The following is a 22,248-nucleotide window of genomic DNA, read 5'->3' on the forward strand; positions in this document are numbered from 1 at the left end:
ATATATACCTATGCCTTAAGTGATAATTTAATAAAGATGTTTAAAAAAACACAGCTAGGCTTTCTTTGAAATACACAAGTTTTAGCAAACCACTGAGTCATCCACAAGCTCATTTATATTTATTTCAGAAATGTGAACAATGCCATAATTACTGTATTTTAATTTGATACCATTATAATATTTAACTAGTTAGTTTAGATCCCTCATAATACTTTAAAAGCTAAAGGTGAGTTATGTGTCTGGTCAGCATATGACCCTTCTGGTTTATTAGTGATGACTGATAACTGTTGCTCCTCACCCTGCAAACACCTTTATCAGATTTAGTGTATAAATTCCTCGGTAGCCTAAAACCCATGTCAATTTTAACTGATGATCTATCCCCTGAATTCTTAAAAATTTCAATCAGTATTGCTTATCTAGTTTTAATAATAATTAACAGCTGAAAAACGGCCTTGTTCCTAGTAACTGGAAAAAGGCATTTAGTAGGGGTGTGTAAAGGAGAAAAGACAGATATCAACCAGACGGCATTCTTGTGTTTGCCAGTTCTTATCAGTGAAGTCCCAAAGGGCCATTCTTTTTTACTATCTTCATGAATAACATGGTCTATCACTGTGAAAAAGAAAACTGGTATGAGAATCCCTATGTGTTACCCTGACAAGTCTAATTACTTCACTAAAGGCTGCTCACCGTACGGCTTTGACTCCTGTGGTGGTTGTTATGTGTGCCAGTGCTATCACTGTACTACACTGACAGGCCAGGCATCCTCAGTCAGTACCACAGCTCTGGCATGTGGGTCATTTAATGTACCATAGTGCTTTGTACAGGGACAAATAAATGGAAACTATGAAGGACTGAAGTAATTTAGTTGTAAGAAATACAAATGAGAATTATAAAAATCAAGGCAGTGAAACCCATTTAGAAACATTGATTTTGACAATATATTTATTCTGTTAGTTAAAATCAGTTCAGATAAACACTTGCATTAACTCAATGATATATGCAGGTGGGGTACATTTCATTGATGGAGATATCGTTTGATTCATGACATTCCACTCTCCTTAAGGGAAACGCCTTCATCTTATTTTCCGTAAGTGTTACATTTGATGCATACAACTTAAAGCTGAAACAAAAGCCAAAATGACATATCAGTTTTTGATTCAGAATGTTGTAAACTAAACTGCATTGCTTAACTGTATTTTTGTTGGCAGAAACAACCCATTTAATATACTGAATCCCTTATAGACTATCCCACTTGAAACACCTTTATTAATTTAACACTTAAGAGATAGATACACATGCATTAATAGAAAACAAACCATATTAACACTGTTTATGCATTACATATGTTTTCTTTTTTTTAAACAACTGTTATTCATCACATTACATAAATTGCTCATTTCCTACCTTCTTTTAAACCTCACACATCCTCCTGAATATTATTCTGCATTTAGCTATCCCACAAATTCCATTTATTTCTACATAATTTGCTCATTCTCTTTTCTAAAAGAAATCTCACTTCCATTTCTTTTATCACTTCAACAACAGTCAATATCTGAGTTGCAGTTGGTTTAGATTTTGATTTCCATTTTCTAGTAATTGCTTCTTTGGCAGACAACAGCACTAAACTTAATCAGGCCTTACTACGTCTAAGCAATTCAGATCCTTTGTGATAGTTCATAAGACTTGTGTTCTCATTTAAATGAATTTACTCCCCCAATATTTCTAACAGAGTATTCTGTACGGAAGTTTTAGAATTTGCGTTCCCAGTTGCATCTCTCTCTTTCTCTTTCATCACACATCCAACATTTGCCATCCACCTGAGAAAAAATAAATAAATAATAATAATAAAATATATATATATATATATATATATATATATATATATATATATATATATATACACACACACACACATATATATATATACACACACACACACATATATGCAGTCTGCTTGGGGATGAAAATTATCTATGCAAAGACATCCAAACAAAATACTAAACCTTCTGGACTTTGTTGCATACTTGAGAGTCATACATATGCCTTTCCATGGTAACTTTGAAAAATGCTTTTCCAGTCTCTCTTCCGAATCTTCTCTAAACTCCTCTGATTGATTCTTATTGATATCATACAATGTTGTATATGACCTACTAATAATCCCTTTTTTAACAGCAGTTTATGTTCTAAACTCAATTAAAACTATACCAGAACTGGTCTTTCACTACGGACTCCCTTATCCATTTCTCTTTGCCTATACTCTATCAGTCCCTGGTAAGGAAGACAGTCTCAAACCTGCAACCCAAACTTCTGCTTGTCATCATCACACTTTGTATCTTTCCCACTCTAGTAATTTCCTCACAATAACCTGCTTCCTTGGCCAGTTTTCTAAAGAAAATCCCATCCCTTTCTTGCTTATTTTCCATACCCCAACTTGTAATCTCCTTTTTCCATTCCTATGTTGACTTAGTTTGTAGAATACTTCCTAAAAATTTATGAATATAATATTCAGTTTACTATCAAATAGTTGATGTTCAAAATAAATTCCTACCTGAAATATTGACGCACATGTTCGAAACAGAATGATGAAAGGGTCAGAATGTCGCCAACACACTTCCTTAAGTGAATTCAACCTTTCTCTGCATCCATAGACTGCAGTCAGACACTGCACATCACGTGACGTAACTATTATGCAGGGGGACAAGCCCCCCTGTGCCCCCATACATATTACATATTCCAACTCCATGATCACACTACAATGGGGAAAAGGGCAAATTTCCTGCTCTGCACTGTATTGCAATCTCTTGTCATAAGGTCCACCACATATGTGTGAATGCACAGTGCATTTGCTGAACCAGGATAAGCACAAATGAAGGTTCAACAACACTGATTCAGCCAACCAAATTTCGACATCCCATGGTTGTCGAACATTCACTTGCAATTTTGATGGTAAACCATAATATTCTGTATGGTTGTTATTCTTAAGGATCTGCATCCAAAAATCCTATTCTCCCCTTATTTCTTGAACCTTTCCCCACTTCATCATCATCCTTTTCTACTTCAATTTATAACCTTCTGCTTGTGTTATGTAAATCCGGTAATCCTAAACTACCATGTTATACTGGGAAGATCAACATTATCCCACTAAACACTCCCCCTTTTCCCTCTCCCAAATAAATTTCTTCAGTTCGTTATTAATTATTGTCCACAACTTCTCCAATAGTTAAGGAAACTATGACTGACCTGTATATAAAAACTAAAAGGTCTAAATATTTTCACTGCCTGTATCCATATCCATAAACAAGAGCTTCCAGTTTCTCAGTTTTTGTATTATTTTTTAGGTTCATAGGTAGGTACTAGGCTATCTGCCCGAGGGCATTTTTAAGCCTAGCCAGAGTGTATCAGCTTTCGCCGCCACATTGATTAATTAACTTAATTAACTGAGCCTCTGTCAAGCAGAGCCAATGAAGTGATCCCAGGGGTGTATTTTCTGTTACCCATCCACTCGTCAAGGCTTCTCTTGAAGAGTGTTAGTGAGGGGCTCTGCCTAATGTAGTTAGGAATTTTGTTCCAAAGCATGGGGAGTCTCTGTGACAGGAATCTATCCCTCCAGCATGTTCTATTTATTGTTGTGGCAAGGTTTAGCTCACTAGAGAGCATGGCTCGCAGCGACTTGGATTTCTTTAGGTGGAGCATGTCCATCAATTCTGAGTTGGACATGGCTTTGTAAATCAGGCAGAGATCACCTCTGAGTAAGCGATATGCCACTGAGTACAGCCGGAGTTTTTTCAGTCGGGCTGCATAGGACGTATGTTTGAGGCCAGTAATCCTCTTGGTGAGGTGCTTTTGTGGTCTTTCCAGCTGTTGGAAGTGTCTTGTGAGGTACATCCCAAATGGAGCATTGTACTCTATGATGGGTCTGATGATTGACGAGTAGAGGGGCACTATAACCTCTTTATTTCTAGATGTGAACCCCTTAGTAATTAGATGGGCCACATAGAAGGATTTCCTAACTACTTAGGCAATATGATTGTCAAAGGAGACATTACTATTTACCTGGGTCCCCAGATCTCTTATTACCTCTTTTGTATTAAGGGGGCTGCCGCCTTTGTGGTAATTCATGGGTGTTTTGTTTTTCCCAAATGGGATGACTATGCATTTTTTGGCATTTAGCTTGAGGCCATGACTTTGACACCAGGTGTTTGTCTCAGTAAGGCCTTTTTAAAGGATGTCCGTGTCAGCCGGAGAGTCAATTATGGCTCCCAGTTTGCAGTCATCGGCGAACTTGGTTAGCCATAGTCCTCCTGTGTTTGCCTGTACTTCCGAGAAATATATGTCGAACAGTAGGGGTCCCAGAACTGAGCCTTGCGGGACACCACTTGTGACTGGTTTAGAGTCGGACCTGGAGCCCGCTATTCTTACCGTGTGAGTTCTGTCTGTAAGCCAGTTGGCAACCCATCTTGTGACATAGGGGTTTATCTTCAGGCTGGTGAGCTATAATACCCGAGTGAGGAATGGTGTTGAACTCCTTGGCGAGATCAAGGTAGGCTGTGTGAACCACCTTTCCCTCGTCTATGGCCTTGGTGACTGTCTCGAAGAAGTCAACCAGGTCAAGGTTATGTTTGTTTAGTCTTTTCCCACATATTCTTAACTGCCATAACAGAATCCTTTTTAATCCATGCACCTAAATATTTCATCTTATTGTGTTCCCATGAATATGGGTATTGATGAACCAATTCATGTGTGGGCACATAGTTCATGGCTATAGCCGTTGTTTTATCTTCATTAATTAAATATCCTGAAAGACTTGAAACTGTCTCAAAATGTTCCACTACGTTAAAATGTCCTTTTCTGGATTTATGAAATACAAAATAATGCCATCCTCAAATATTATTTATTTATTTTACATTTGTTGACTGGGCTAGTCTAACTGGATATATGTCCATTTTCAGTAGAATCCCGGGGAGATAAGCTCCATGACACACAGATAATATAATCGCAAAGCAATATAAAATAACTTCAGTTGTGTATACAAGGACAAATCTGGATAATACAGAAAATAATACAGAGAGGACAGAAGTCAATACAATGTAAAATGCATTCACTACCATGTAAAATTTAAAATAACAATTAGGTATATTACCTAATGTAGAAAAAAAAAGGAGGCATACAGGCTAATTCCATATACAAGTACAGTACAATAAAAGAGGCAGATTAATGTTCAGTAATAGTAAAAAATGAGTTTAGTAATTTTATTTATTTATTTATTTATTTTTTAACAAATAAGTACCCAGAGGGATGGAAATAATGAAATACAGAGTGAGAAAAGGTAAGGTATAGGATAGGCCAACTGTATTTGGGTAGAGTAGAGAATTAGTCAGGTTTAGTACAGGGGCATAACCAGTGTGTTTTCAGGAAAAGCTTCAGTCTGTTTTGAAGAGTGATAAAGAGGAAAGTGAGGAAAGTTCGCTGGGTAGGAGATTCCAGAATTTTCCCACAGTATTAGAGAAGAGAGAATCCCCAGCCCTGTTGTTAGATTTAGATATATTAACTAGAAGTTTCTGAGATGAACGTAAGGACTTCAGATTTTTATAGGGGGTGATGATGGTAGATAGAGTAGGAGTATCAGAAGGTTGATAAAGACTCTTATGGGCAATGATTAGTTGGTGGTATTTAAGCAGATTATGTAGTTCCAACCATTCTAGCTGCTTTAAATTAAAGCAATGGTGAGTTCTAAATGGGTTACCAGTAGCAAATCTGGCTATGTTATTGTATGAGATTTCCAATTTATTGAGGTTATTCTTAGATAGATTAGTCAAAATGGTTGAGGCATAGAGGAGTGTAGAGATTAGATGAGTGTGTGCAATAGTAGTCCTAGCTGTAGTTGACAGGAAGAGTTTAATTCTGTACAGAGAGCCAAGTTTTTTGTTGACAGATTTAATAGTGTTGTTGATGTGTATGTCAAAGGTAAGGTTGTTGTCAATGGTAATACCAAGTAGCTTGGTAGTTAGGTCAGGTGATATAATGGTACCATTAGTGGATGTAACAGCAAAATCTATGGGAGAGGACTTATGATTAGGATTGAAAAGGAGGAGTTTAGTGTTTTTGGGGTTTAAGAGAAGGCAACATTGAGGGAACCATTGTTCAACAGTGTTAAATACATTTTGGGTAAGGGCGTGAAGTTCAGAGGTGGTTGTGGCTGAGCATACAAGTGTGGAGTCAGCTGTGTATTGTATGCAAGTAGCATGGGGAATTGCTAGATGAAGGTCGTTGATGAATATGGAGAAAAGGAGAGGTCCTAATATGGACCCCTGAGGTACACCGAGGTTAACTGGTAGGTGGTTAGATAGAGTGTTGTGCCAGAGTACAGCCTGTTGTCTTTTATCTAAGTAGGATTGGAACCATTTGATAGAGAGTGCATCTAAGGACAGGGATTTGAGGATATCTATCAGAATTTGATGATTGACCATGTCAAATGCTTTGGACAGATTGATAAATAGTGCAGAGGAAAGCATATCACAGTTACGGTTTTTGTTAATGCAATCTGCATAGGAAAGGAGGGCAGTAGTAGTGCTATGCGAGGGTCTGAAACCATGTTGACAGTTGCAAGTTATTATGGATTAGGTGGTCTAGCAATTGCCTATGGATGCATTTTTCCATGATCTTGGCCAAAGGAGAAAGAAGTGCTATGGGACGGTAGTTGGAGAATTCGGTGGATTTTCCGCCTTTGTGAAGGGGGATAACATGGGAGACTTTCCAGATGCTAGGGATGTGACCTTCGCTAATAGTTCTATTGATCAGAATAGAAATGGGGTAAGCAATTGACCTGGCAGGTTTCTGTAGATATTCAGCAGGCAGTTGGTCTGCTGAAGGACAGCCTGGCTTCAGTTTCTGGATTAGGGCAAGAATATGGGTTGCTGGGACTGGTTGGAAAAGGAATGGAGGGGGTGTGGTTTTGTTATAGGTAGGTAAAGTAACAGTATTAGGTGATAACTGACTGGCTAGTGTTTGGATAGCATCAGTGAAAAGCTATTGAAGGCATTGGCAGTATGCATGGGATTTGGATGGTCAGTGTTTTGTGGGTTTGGTGCACTGGAGTGACCTGGATGTAGTAATTGGTTGATGCATGCCCAGAATTTGTGTGGATTATTATGGTTTGCCTTTTGAAGTTGAAGGTAGTAGTTTCTTTTATCAGATAGTATAGCTTTCTTAGTTGTCTGAAATTTTGCTGGTCTACAGGATTTCTGGTCATTCTCCATTTGTTCCAGTATTTATTCCTGAGGTGGATTTTCTGTTTGGTGTCTTTAGAAGGCCATGGGGCAGATTTGGTCTTGATTCTAATTGTACGGGTTGGTGCATGGTGATCAAGGATGGCTAAGAAGTTCGAATTAAAGTATTGAACCGCTTCTTCCAGAGGGAGGTATCTTAAGGGAGACCAATTACAAGCTCTAAGTTCCTTTTGGACGAGATCAGGGTTAAAGTTCTTTTTGGATCTGATATTCCTGACAGTGGTAGGAATGGCAGCATAGGTTTTATGCCTGATGATGTAGGTAAGTGAGTGGTCACTTATGTCGTCAGGAAGGCTTCCAGATTCATATAATTGGGGATGGTTGTTTATCAGAGTGCTTTCTTTCTTGTTGTATTTGTCTATCCTGGTGGGGGACATAATGGTTTGATCAAAACCATATAGGTTGATGTGGGTGGTCGGGTGGCTGCTGCATCAGCAGTTCCAATCAATGTTTATATCACCAAGGATTATGGTTTCTTAGGGCAGGTGTTGAGATAGCCAGCAAAGGATATTTTCTATGGTGGTATTGTTGTTACCGGGGGGGTGGAGGTAGATAGATATAAATAATACAGATGGCTTTGGCATTGTTAAGTTGTAGTTTAGATATAAGAATTTCTGCATTGGTACTAAGAGGTGGTTTTATGTCATAAGTGGTTAACTGTAAACCATATTTAAAAAGAATCGCAACCCCTCCACCCTTTTTGGCTACACGGTCAAGTCTCAGGATATTGTATCCTAGTGGGATGATTTCATTGTCTTTTCTTTCAGGTTCTAGCCAAGTTTCTGTTAGCCAAAGAATGTCAAAGGAGTAGACTTCTAAGAGAGCATGGAGTCGAGTAATTTTGTTGTTAATGCTACGAATATTAAGATGAGCTACAAAGAGTGAATTAGATGGTTTAGTAATGGGATAATTAGTGGATTGGTTGGGTTGGGGAGAGAGAGACTGGAGTTGCTGTTGGGCCTGGGTTTGGGTGAATGTCTCCATCTTTTAATGTGTGGAGTTGTTTGAGATAGATTGGATATGAGAGTCTGCTATTTAAGAGTAGAGATCTCCTGGGATTGATATTAATATATCTGATGTGGAGTATTCTATGATATTTTGCTGGTAGATAGCTGGGAGTTGTTGTTATGTTAGCATGGTTAAATAGGATGGGTAGAGGAGGAGAGCTGGTTATTTTATTAGGGTGGTGAAAATATGGACCTAATGGGTGTTCATAGGAGGAGAATATATATGCAAAAATGAAAGGTGGAAGCAGTAAGAGTATGAGAAGTCGCTGGAACTGAGAAAGTGGTATTTAATTTATCCATTAGAATGGATAAGATATTAGTTGTGTTATTGAAGGTAAGGAAATATAATAGGTGTAGATGAGGGGAGGGGTGTGGTAGGAAAGATAAGGGGAGTGGTTGGAGAAGGATGGAGTGGAAATAGATAAGCAATAGAAAAGCTTCCTCAGAGTAGGGGGAGGAGGTAGGGGTGTGGCAAGTAAGTATAAGAGTAGGACCCCTGGGGGTTGGTGGGAATTGGGGGTAGGGAGGTGAGCGGAGTGAGCCCGTAGGATGAACGGAGCAGGTTGAGACAGGTAAAGAAGCAGCTGGAGAAGAAACAATCAGCAGTACTGGCTACAGAAGGTAAGTTGGATAAGGCAGTAGTAGGTGAAAACCGTGATGAGAGAACCTAGAAACAGTAGTAGTAGACAGTAGGGTGAAGTGTGAGGAACTAAAATGCAGGTCTGGGACTACAGAAAATAAGGTAATTAATGAAGGAAAGTAGAGGAAAAGCATGAGATGAGACTAGGAGAAGGGTGCCACCTAGTGGACAGGTCTGTATTGCAGGTAGATATGCGAGGGAGTTAGCTGTAATAAAAACTGGGGAAGAGTGAGAGCTAGGATAGGGAGTTCCTTGCGGAGGATAAGGTGGGAGTAAGTGATAAGGTACTATAGAGAGAGGGGGGTAGAGGCTGCTGGCTGTCCTGGCTCAGAGCATGCTTAGGCACCTATAGCAATGGTACAAAGGTAGAGTATAACTGGCAGGAATTAGACAGCAAACATACTTTTCTTGTTTCCTTGAGAGAGGGTGCAGGGAATTTAAGGCTGTGAGGTGAACCCGCTGGTATTTGGAGAGGGTCCTTAGGTTCCTAGAGACTAGTGTTGGAAGCACAAGAAGAGCAGGATAACTTAAGGGAGCAAGAGAGACAAAGTAGTGGAGAGAAACAAATAGTTAGCACAAGCAAGGCAAGTGTGGTCAAGTTACACAAAACATTCACTGAGACAATATATAAAGGTAGTAAATATACAATTCCACTTTCTTGGTAGCAGCAATCAAATATATTTATAAAACAAGAGGTCTGTTCCACTAAGCAGTAGCAGTAATAATAAAGTTAGCAATAAACATTCACTCCTACTAGGGAGCAGCACAAGTAAACACCTTAAAACTAGTTCTGAGTCAAAGCTGTGTTAGGGCATTAAGTGAAGGGTCGGTAGGACTGCTGTCTATGCATTAGGATAGACTATTAAAGCCTTCATGTAGTGTTACATAGATAAACTGTGACTAACAGTTTCCAGCGAGGCTACCTCATCTAGCCAAGGGTTTTTTATGCAGCAGTCATCAGGGACTGTTACCCTGGTGCACTATTTTCAGCAATTTAGCTCCTAGAACTCTACAGAGTTAAAAAACCAGAAGGGCTACCAGTAGTTATTGCCAATTACCAGGAATAAGCATAAAACCCACTACCTGAGCTACACATGGACTAGTGGTACTCAACAAGCCCCAGGGCAAATTAACCAATAATTGCTTGTGTTGCAAAGAGGCTCCTGCGACATCAATGTGCTATGGGAGCACTTAATGGAGTACAAAGTGGGGTACTAAATACAAAGGAGTAACCTCTACTGTTCTGGTTAGCCTATAAAGCATTTAAAGCTCCTAGGTCTCAGCAGAGCAGGAGATCGCTAAAAAGTACACAGTGCCTAAAAATGCAGGGAAACAACTGTTTATATCCCAGCGTTCAGCCAGATCTTAAAGTACACTAGGACTATAGTTACTCGAGTTAGCCACTATAAATGAGTAGTGTTCTGTTGAAGGGAGGTACGTAGTGAGCTGCTAAGCAACAGAATAGGCACTAACTCCCACTAAGAGTCACCACATGGGTGGCGTAGTTAAAACGCCACTTTCAGGCTTAAAAAAAAAAGACAATGCTGCTAAAAAACTAATTCAGCAGAGGGAGGAAAGTAGAGAATGGCTATGCTTCTAGTCAAGCTTCAAGGTTTCACTGTTCAAAAGCCGTTTCCTGGCTTGAAACAAAACAGTAGTAGTGCAGGCTCACTCAGAGATGGCTCCGCAAGAGCGGCGTTCCAATAATTAGTCAGTACCGGCTTGTTAAAACACCATATACCTTCACCTTTCAGTTACAATCCACCAATTTTGGCATATGCTCAGTTAGGCATAACAGCAGGCTCTAATGCCTTTGTTATGCCGCCACATGGATGGCGTAGTACAGAAAAGCCGTATCCAACCTTGGGGATCTACACAGAATGCTGGTTCACACATAAATGGTACCGCTTGGGTACGAGAGTAATTATAGCCGATACCAGCTTACTAAACAACAGTGCAAAGCGAAAATTAGTTTAATTTACAGCTAGAAAATTAATAAAGCTGAGCTAACACACTACCAAAGCTCCAATGGTACCACTTGGGTGCGAGATGAGTTATAGTCGTTACCGGGTTACTAAATAACAATGTAAATGGGGATTAGTATAATCACACCTAAGCAATAAAATAACTGAGCAAGCACAATACCAATGCTCCACAGATGAGGCTGGACACAGATTGACTATGCAGGTGGGAATACCGGCTTACTAAACAAGGTTAAATCTAATCTATACATAAACATTTAAATAATCACTTTGCAAACTACACAATGCTCCACAATTGAGGCAAGATACAAAATAGTCTATAGGGTGAATGCACAAGCAAAAATACACGTTACATCAACAGCAGCTTAGGAGGCATTACCAATACACTCTAACTAGAGAAGTTAAACAGAAGCAGTGTAGTAGATGGTAATTAGACACACAGTTCACACTTAAGCATGTCAGCAGCTAGAATGATAAAACAACAACATGCATAAACTTTACATACCACAGGCAAGAAAGACGCTGGGAAAGGACCAGACAGCAGCCAGGGCTTTTCCTGATTACTAAAGATTACTAATAAAACCAATGTTGCTTGATTACCATACCAATCATAACCTGGAATTATTTCTGAGCCCCTTATTTTCTTTGACAATGGCTCTAAATATAAAGCAAATTGCAAAAGGATAAGAGGACATCCCTGCTTGGTTCCTCTGTTCAAACACAGCTTGTCAGAGAGGAACCCTCCCATCTTAATTGCTGTCTCTAATCCTTCATATATCCTCCTAATTAGTCCTATTACTGTACCAGGGAATTCAAATGCTTCCACTGCCCTACTCATAAAATCCCAGCTTACTCTGTCAAATGCTTTCTCTGCATCAAGACCCACTAACAACAGTGGTATTTTTTCTCATCCTGCTTCCCTCTGGATCATCACTGCCCTCTTCATGTTGTCAAATGTTTGCCTGCCTTCCACAAAACCACACAGACCCATATCCATCAATTTTGGAGACACCTTTGCCATTTTTGTATCTAGTATACACATAACCATTTTATAATCATGGTTTAACATTGAAATGGATCTATATGAAGCTGGGTCTAACAGTTTTTTACCCTTACTGGGTAATACAGCCAGAACATTTTACTTTCAAGATGCTGGTGTTTCCCTTTCTTTTAAAATAGCATTAAACAAAACCTTCAATATATTTTTCACTTTCTTTCCTACAAACCTCCAAACATTCACAGAAATAACTGTTCCTGGAGACTTCCCTGAAGACTGATTAAACATCACCATTTTTATCTCATCTCCTCCTATCTTAACTTAGTTGTTGAGCCTCATCTTCCTCTAATTTTGGCATAATTATCTTCCATAAATATTTCCATTTGTGCTTATTCTTGGTTTCCACAATTCCTTTACTTTATACAAATGTATATAAAACATCTGAAATATCTCCAATGCCTCTGTTAAGATCTCTATTTATTATTCTTGTTATACACTCCATAAGTTTGGTGCCAACCCTTTCTACTTTGTTTCCTAAGTCATTGTGCTAAAAGTTTTTGTGCTCTATAATTATCAAAAAAAATAGTTGCTTATTGGCAGTCTTTCAAAAACTCATGCATATTATCCAAATACTCTCGTATTCTCCCTTTAGCAATATGCAGCTGTGCTTCTTTGTTATTCTGCAACACTTTAATATTTGTTAGTCCACTAAATAATTCCTATTATTCCTTAAACATCTCTTTTTTCTCTTATTTTACCCTGTTTTTAAACTCCATTTTCATCTTATCCCACTCACTAGCTATCCCTTCTGATGAAATGTCTATCTTCCCAAATAACTCTCAAATAATTTCCACTAACAATTCCTTAAAATTCTTCGTTTTTTTAACAGGTGAGTAAGAAAGCACTAGAGTCTCATTTTTACTTCAATATCTAGTATTTTTATCTTGGTATGATCTGAAACAGTTACTGGATGTGTGGCGAATTTTCAATTAAATGCACATGCTCCTGAAAATTTTAATTTCTATCCAGCTTTGCCCAATTTTTGTACATTGGGGAATAATATGTAAATTCTGTCTGGGTTCCTTCTACTGAATACGCATCTTCCATACCAAATATTTTCATAAATGTCTTCAGAAATCTATCCTCTTGTAGTATTTTACCTTCTAGGTTACCCTGAGACATCCTCAGGATTTCAAATCAAGTTCCAGTCCTCACTTGCAATTAATATATGTTACTGAAAGCTAACCAATTCTCCCAAAATTTTCTTAACTTCCATAATAGCAATTTTTGGTGGAATATAAGTACATGCTAGAGTAATCGTCCTCCCATGCTAACAGCCCATTACTACCACAAATACAAAAGTAATGTACTTACCATAATGACATTTCTATGTTGTATTCTTACAACCATCACAACTAGTGGGTACACTGGTTGTGACTTGGCTTCGAAGCTGACACCATCAGAATGTACCGCCTTGAGCATGGTCTGCTCTACTCATAGTGCCCTGCCATACACTGTCTTCTCAGACCAAGTTTGCCTCATTCTAAACCTATATAAAGTTGGAAATACCTAGACTTTGCTAAGCAAAGTGAAATCAAGAAAAATGCCAGGGCATTGTAAGAATCTCTTAAAGAAGAACTGCAGGGTTGGTCTACCTGGTTAGCCAGGAGGAGAGCAAATATGAGAGAATTTGGAAGATGGTTGGTTGAAATGAATGGAAGAAGATAAGGATCAATCATTACAATAATTACATAACTTTTGTATCAGATGTTGTCTTTTCTCAACCTGTGGGACTGAGACCCCAGTCAGTAACAACCCTGGGTAGGTTCAGGAGAGAACATTCTGTACAATGGTACAGCAGAGGCTCTAGACCTTTAGTGTACATACAGCTTTTCATGGCTTACAAAAGTACGAGTGCTAGCCCAGGTAGCAGCATCGTAAGCATCATCTGTAGAGGTCCAAGCAAAAAGCCAACAGAAGTGGTGATTGCCCTAGTATAGTGAGTTTAGGTTTGCTAGATAAGGGAATAGTTAAAGGAAATATTTTAAAAGACCCATTTGGATAGGGCACTTCTAAGAGAGGTTTGCCCAGCAGAGATTTGGAAGGGAGACAAAATGCTAGTTATACTTCCTGTGGTTCTTAGCTCTAGCCAAAAAAAAATCTCAACTGCCAATGTACATCCAAGCAGTGAAGTACTCTTCCTTGTTACTGAAGATGGGAAAGAAAACTAGTAAATGTAGAGACTGATTTAAGTTTGATTCTGAAGTCACCTTATGAAGTAAAGAATGGATGGTCTTAAGGGTAACCCTGTCCTTATGGGAAGCCAGAGAAGGAGGAATGGAAGATAAGGATTGAATCTCTGAAAGCCTTCTTGATGAAGTAATGCCAACAAATAAGAGTGTTTTCCATGACAATATTTTTAGAGAAACTATAGCAGCAGTTTCAAAGGGTGGTCTGAATAGAACTTCCAATATTAAATTGGGATTGCAGGGAGGACTGGATCCATTACTGGAGGCCTGAGTAGAAAGGTACCTTTCAGAAAAGCTTTAGTAAGTTTCGAGGCTGCAAATGGTGTGTTGTCCAATCCAATGTGAAAATTGGAAATGGCGGTCAACTGAACTTTAAGAACTTAGACCAGAGTGAAAAAAATGGGTACAAATTCCAAAATTAAATCCAAGGGTGCAGAAAACAGCTCTAAGCCCTTGGAGGAGGCCCAAAAAGAAAATCTTTCCCAGTTAATCTCATACAGTTAACTGGTAGAAGGTATCTGGGAATAGAATACCATGTGAATAATCCTTCCTGAAAGCCTGGGATCGATGTCCATCACTGGAATTTGAGGATTCAAGTGATGAATTTGAGGGACTGCAGGTTTGGGTGAGGTTGGCCTGATGGGTGAGAGAACTCAGCAGTGGAAATAGGGTCAAGAACATAAGGAAGATGCAGTAGATGAGAGCACAGAAAGGGGAGACAAAAGAGGATTGTGAGGATCATGGTTGCTCTGCAGTGGAATGCCTACTCAAGAAACTTTATTGTCAACGGGGATGGTATTTAGGCATGGAGGAGAGACAGGAGCCAAGCATGTAGAAGAGTGGCCATTGGTGACATCCTCATGCCTTTTGACACAGTGAGTAAGAGCAGGTTACTCCTTGTTTATAAACCACACCACTTTCCTTGGGAAAAAGGTGCTGAAATCACTGAAACACTAGCAGGACTGCTCTCATCTCCAAGACATTAATATGAAGACTGGCCTCTGATTGGACCCAGGTACCTTGGACTGTATTTTCCTCAAAATGACCCACAACCCTCTGCAGCAGGGAAGCATCAATGGTAACTGTTGTCTTAGGATGAGGGAGAAAATATCTGGCCTGAGACTAGAGGAATAGGGGAAACTCCAACCACCAGATAATATGCTGATCACAAATGTTGGTTAAGCAAATCAGGAACTCCATGGGGTGAGAGAGAGAAATCACCTTTGAAAGGAAATGGTCAGCTGAAAAACTTGAATATGAAACATGGCCAAAAGGACCAGGCAAATGGATACAGTCATCAGACCAAGGAGCCAAAGAATTTGAAGAGCAGGGGGATTCTGATACCTCAGGAGCAGGGAAACTTGTAATCAAAGAGCAGTTAACCTAGAGAGAGGAAGTTTAGTAATTTGAATAAACAACAAAAGGCTACTGACCCACAATAAATGTTATTATGGTCTAGCACCTCAGCAATAGCCCTCAAGGAGTAATAAAAGACAACCAGTGTCAAAACGTTTATACTTAAAGTAATTAAAACCAATCAAACAATTATACTTAAATTACAGTCAATTAACCCTTAAAAATAATATATTAAAATAAATCACATTAAACACTTCCAATTACACTTCACATTCAAGCCCTTATGTAATAAAGCATCATGATTTTATATATATATATATATATATATATATATATATATATATATATATACATACATATATATATACATACATATATATATATATATATATATATACATACATATATATATATATATATATATATATATATACATACATACATACACACACACACACACACACACATATATATATATATATATATATATATATATATATATATATATATATATAGTTTCTTTGTACAATAATTTGTCTTAAAGTAAATTATCCTCACCAGATTTTACCCCACTTGCTCCAAAATGGTACCTTGTAACAGTGAGGTATTACTTTGATGGTACTGTTTAAAATGCAATGCAACTATACTTTCTGCTCTTTGTATTTATATATCTTATATGTTCCTGTAATCTACATTTAAAAGATTTCTTACTTTCTGTGACAACACCTCTCTGGGCCAGTGATCAAAGAGCCTCAATCCACACCACTAACACTTCTGGGGAACGTTCACTTTCAGAGAAATAGATACACTCAGCATTTCCAGATGCAGCCCTCTGAACCAAGTACAATTTACCTTAAGAGCACACAAGGAATGCAGTCAGCCCAGGGTCTGAATTCCTTTATATACAGGGTTAAGTCCTCAGCTGAGTTTCCAAGCCAAGTCTTTTAGCACCCTCTCTGTAAAACCAGTGTTTCGTGACCCTGCTCCAAGTATCTGACACACACGCACACACACACACACACACACACACACACACACACACACACACACACACACACACACACACACACACACCTGGTCGAGATTTCCCTGCTGTGCCCCCTTCTGCCCAGAGTATAAGGTAGTTATCACTGCCACCAGACACTCCAGAGTCAGCTACTCGAAGGCCTTTAACAAAGGTTGTCCAATTATGCTGGGTAATATTAATACTAATACAAATAGTAGTAGTTGACCAAAACAGACCTTCAGGAGTGGCTCACACAGTGTCACCAAATAAGTATAAGCACTCTCACAGTTTAAATACTTTTTAAAAGGACCAACCACAATAAAAGTTTTAAATATATACATATTTACAGTAAACCAAAGAGTTCAAATCACAGGAAATATTGAAAATAACATAGATGGACAGACTCAGACAAATTAACAAAAACAATATCTGAAGTAAGCTTCATTGTATTTTTGGATTATCTTGGATTATTTGGTTTAGTCCGTGCACCTCGTCTCACTTGCGTGGTTTTGGGAGTGCTTGCTGATCTTACCACTCCCCACTCTATGTCCCAGGCAGTAGATCTCTGCCATACCCACCTGACACTTACTGGGCTTAATGGTCAACCATGCCCTTTGCAGTCTGCCCAGCACCTTCCTGACATGCTGAAGGTGTTTGCCAGGAATGGCAGTAGATGGCAATACCATCCAGGTAAGCAATGATATAATCTCCTGCTTCTACTAGGATATGATCTACCAGCCTCTGGAAATTCACTGATGAATTTTTCATCCCAAAGGGCAGCTTTGTGAACTCATATAAGCAGAAAGGAGTCATAAAGGCTGACTCTCTCTACTGTTAGGAGTCAAGGGCACTTGCCATTAGCCCTTGGTCAGATCAATAGTGGTCATATACTTAGCCCCACCCAGCTTCTCTAAGGCTTCATCTGTCCTACGCAAGGGATAAGCATCTGAGTCTGTGTGACTATCCAGTCTTCTGTAGTTCACACAGAATCTGATGCTGTCATCCTTCTTTGGTACTAGCACCACTGGGGAGGCCCAGGGACTGCTGGATTCCTGGATTATTCCCAGTTCCAACATCTTCTGTATCTACTCCCTCAGAATCTGTCTGACTCACTCAGGAACCCTGTAAGTGGCCTTTTTGATAGGTCTTTGGAGTCCTGTATCCACACAGTGCTGCATCAGGTGGGTGCACCCTATTGTCCCAGTGAACATCTCCTGAAACTCCTGTAACACTCCTCAGATTTCTTGATCTGGATAGGGGATAGCTGCTGAGACATTGCTACCCCTTCCACTGAGGTGTCAGTCTGAGCCTCACTGAGGAAATTAGTCACCAGAACCCCCTCAGACTCGTTCTTCCATCCACTGCAAATACTAAGCACAAGGGCCTCCCTATCATGGTAAGGCTCCATTATGTTAACAAGGTACAATTTGTGCCCCTGCCTCCATCCTAGAAGTTCTACCATGTAGTTAACATCACTGACCTTCATTACCATTTTGAAGGTCCCTCCTAAGCTGCCTGCAGCTTATTGTGTCTGACAGGAATAACCACCATAACCTGCTGTCCCACAGCATGCTCTCTGGCTCAATCACTTCTGTCATACCAGACCTTTTTCTGCTGTTGGGCTCCTGCCAGGTTCTCCTGGGCCAAGCCATGAGCTCCCTAAGCGTAGGCCTGAGGTTTAGGACACAGTGTCACCAAATAAGTATAGGCACTCTCAAAGATTAAATACTTTCTAAAAGGACTAGCCATAATAAAAGTTTTAAATATATTTAATAATAAATAATAAAAGAACATGAAAATACTGACTATATATTTACAGTAAACCACAGAGTTCAATTCACAGGAAACATTGATGGACTGACTCAGACAAAAAAAGAAAAACAATAATTAAACTAAGCTTCACTATATTTTCCTGACTGAGTCTAGGAGAATTACTATTCCCTACTTACTTAACAGAACAAGGCAGATGATGTGGTGAATGGTCTTTTTTGTTGTCAGGCCCAAGAAAGAATACCAAATACTGAGAGTATTCTTTTTGTAATATCTAAAATTTCCAAGATGGCTGGCAGAATGACCTCATCTAGTCATCTGACTCTAGGTTCTCACACTAGTCCCCTTTGAAGCTTTAGACAGGATGTTAGCATAGATGTGATAAGATAAATATCTATAAAGTGTTGCTAATGTTTATGTCAGTGGTTGCGACTTCCCCTCTTTTTACTGAGCTAATGAACAAAGGCCTCCTCCAAACATGCCATATTCAGACCTGTTAGAGAAGTACTTCCATGGCCCAACAGGTGGTCCAATTAACAGTATTTTTCTTAAAGTAAGAAGTAATCTAGCTGTTTAATTTCTTCTCTTCCAGTGTTCTTTGCTAATATATATACATACAGTCTCACATGTGTATTCCTTCTCTGTCCAGCAGGACCCAGTGTTGATACATTTTTTTTTTAAAACTAGCAACGTTAGAAACACATTTTGATTTTCAAATGTCATACACTTCTAATACATTTGTAACATAAGCATTTGTGAAAATCAGCTTGATATTCAAATGCCATACAGTTCTAATACATTTGTAACACAATCAACTTGTATAAACTAGTTTGATATTCAAAGGACATATCATTATTTACAGAACTCTGGTTGGCTATGCTGGCACTAGCCCATATCATTACACTTTCACCAATGTAAAATAAATTATATAAACATTTGAGGGCTGTGAAGATTGGGTGAAGATAGATGAAGGCTGCCAGCCTAGCCAGATAGAATTTGATACATAATTCTGTCATTTGTAAATATGAATGTTGAATTACAGACTTGTTTTCTTAATTGAAAGAAAATACTGTGAAATGTTGAACTTAAAACAATGTAGCAACATTGCCCTCTGCTGTAAAGAAAGCTAAGTCAAGCATATCTTGTCTGTCCTTTGAAGTTAAAATTATTTCATGTCTGTCCCTTTGAAGTTAAAATTTGGAGTCGATGAGTCTGGAGTGAAGCATCCTGCCTATTGTATTAACTTAAAGAATAATTATTAGAGTTTACATGTGGAATATCTTTTATGACTGTAGTTTCCTGCAGGTGCAAGATAACAAGAATGTACTATCTGTTAGCCTGGAAACACCAGGAAAGTGTAAAAAATTATGTAATGGGAATCAGAACTAAAGATAGCAATTTAATCAGAGAGAATCAGAAGGCATTACACATTTTTGTCTTGACCATCCAACTCATCAGTACTCTACCTGTTTCTTATGTAGGTTATCTTAGACTTGTGTTTTCTTTTAGAAATAGCTAGAAACTAGAAAGATTAGACTAACTGTTTTTCTTTGATGTCTGAATTGTACTGCTGTGTTATTTTAAGTATTTCTCTTGTGATCTCTGAACTCTTCACTAGCACTGTGTAGTAGAGGTATTGTATTGTGTTTTTATTTATTATTAAATATTTTTAAACCCTTTCAACTGTAGCTGTTTTGTGTAGAGGTAATTTAAGCTCTAGAGTACATTGCATATTTATAGAGTTTACTGTCCAAGTCACTCCAAATAAGTCTTGACTGTTTAGTCACACTTACCAATTGGATAATAATATTGCACAGTAATAACTGGACACCCTTTTAAGGGCCTTTGAGTAGCTGATAAGTATTAGTGGGTGGGGGCAAGTGGTACTACCATATAGTCTGGGAAAAAGGGGCACAGCTGCAGAACCTGTGCCAGCCTTCCCCAGGAGTGTCTGTGTGGTTGTATAAACTCTTCTCAAAGTGTGTGAGTGTGTGTCAGCTACCTGGTCAGGGACATGAAGCACTGGTTGGACAGAGAGGCTGCTAGAGGTTTTAGCTTGCCCACTAGACTGAGATCTGGACCTTATAGCTGTGCCAGTGGGGAGTCTTATTTGGGACCTGAAGAGCAAGGGAGAGACCAGCCATGGACTGACTGTGATCTCTGTGTACTCTTAAGGGAAATTGCACTTTACTGTGTGTATTTGTTATCCTTTCCTCATATATGAGATGCCCTCTCTGGTGTTAGTGGTGAGGACTGAGGCTCCTTGATTGCTGGGCCAGGGCATGGGCGTCACATATTAATTGGTGGCAGTGGTTGTGATGTCCACAACATATTCATTGGTGGCAGTGGTTGGGATATCCATCACATATTAATTGTTTGGCAGCAGTGGGATATCCATACCACATATTAATTGGTTGGCAAATACTAACTGCCTTGTAGAAGTGTGGGTAGAGTGAATCCTGTAGCTTGTGTACAGTGAGCTTTGAAGGTGTTTTGTACTCTAAATCAGCCACGCAGTGAATACTCTGAGTTCAGATCACAATTGTTTTATTTCTTTTGTTAGCTTAGTTAGTCAGGGTGAGCAGGCAGCATGTCAGCAGAGGAGTATAAAATCTGGCAAGGAGCCAGCTGGTGGAGATGTGCATGGAAACCTGACTAAGGCAGACCTGATTGCAGCCTTGGTTACAGCTGCATCAGAAAACAGCAACCAGGAGGACAATCAGACTGGCAGTGGAGATATAATACCCTCGGAGAATGGACAGCTCAACCTTTCTGCAGTGCACTTAAAAATCCAGCTGGAGCTAAAGAGACTTGAGCTGGAGACCAGGCATGTGGAAATAGAAGCAACTGAGAGACTGAGGCATCTAGAGAGTGAGGAGAATGAGAAACTGCTACGCCTGGAAGCTGAGGAAAAGGAGAGACAGAGACAGCATGAGAAGGGCATGCTGACTCTTCGACATAGTCATGGGGGTAATGGGGAAGGGAGTAACTGGACCCCAGAAGCACAAAAGGTGAGTAAATTTCTTCTGCGGTTTAAAGAGGGGGATAATTTTGATAGTTTCATTCATATGTTTGAGAGGGTATATAAACAGTATGAAGTTGACCAAGGGCTCTGGGTACAGTTCCTGACCCCTTACTCCATGGTAAAGCTGTAACTGTATTATCTAAAATGTCTGACATTGCATGTTTTGATTATACTGCTGTAAAAAAATGTCTATTAGAGTTTTTTAAGCTAACACCTGAAACGTATAGGAAAATATTTTGTGAGCATAAACGCAAGGCAGATTAAAGTGTGTGTGAATATGTAGCTGAATTGAGCACTTATTTCCATAGGAGGTGAGTGGATGTCAGGTCACCAGTTTTGAAAGGCTGCAGACCTTTTAGTGAGGGAACAAGCCCTTAGCACTTTGCCTAAGGACATGAGGATCTGGTTAGCTGATAGACAATGTGCTACTTCAGATGAGTTAGGGAAGAAGGGTGACTTATACCTGGCAAGTAGGGCAGCCCTGCACAGGACAGGGACCCCCAGTACTGCTCATAGGTCTAAAGGAACCCATGGTGGGCAGCAAAGACTGCCACAACAAAATCTGTCAGTAGCAGGGGAAGCCACTAGTCCAGGTACATGTCCAGGAGCTAGGGATAAATGTTTTGAATGCAACCAGTGGGGCCATGTGGCATACAGGTGGCCATGGAGGCAAGGTGGGGAACAAAAGTTGAGGGAGCCAGTAAGTGGGAAAGACAAAATGCCAATAGTAGATTGTCTTGAGACAACAAGTGTACCGAACTACCATCCTGCAGATGTCCTGATAGGGAAGGATTTGGATGATGCAGTACCATGTGCTTATGCAGTTACATGCAGTCAGGCTAGGAGACAAGCATGTGAGTCTGGTAGCCTGGGGGAGACCCAGACAGACTGCATACTTGCAGCCAGGACTGGTGAGGTGGTTACTTCAGG

The 22,248-nt window shown here is 39.4% G+C and overlaps 1 protein-coding gene across 1 annotated transcript in view; it reads right to left on the reverse strand.

The window, feature by feature from the left end:
- Positions 1 to 951: 951 nt before the first annotated feature.
- The window catches only part of LOC122809553 (lipase member H-like), a 462,467-nt gene continuing 441,170 nt past the window's right edge, over positions 952 to 22,248 (reverse strand). The window contains exon 10 of the mRNA XM_044081135.1: positions 952 to 1,120. Coding sequence (XP_043937070.1) covers positions 988 to 1,120 — 133 coding nt within the window. The 3' untranslated portion in view covers positions 952 to 987. The remainder of the gene's footprint in view (positions 1,121 to 22,248) is intronic.

The sequence above is a fragment of the Protopterus annectens genome, chromosome 8.part0 (assembly GCF_019279795.1).
Source record: "Protopterus annectens isolate FY-2018-M chromosome 8.part0, PAN1.0, whole genome shotgun sequence".
Classification (NCBI taxonomy): domain Eukaryota; kingdom Metazoa; phylum Chordata; order Ceratodontiformes; family Protopteridae; genus Protopterus; species Protopterus annectens.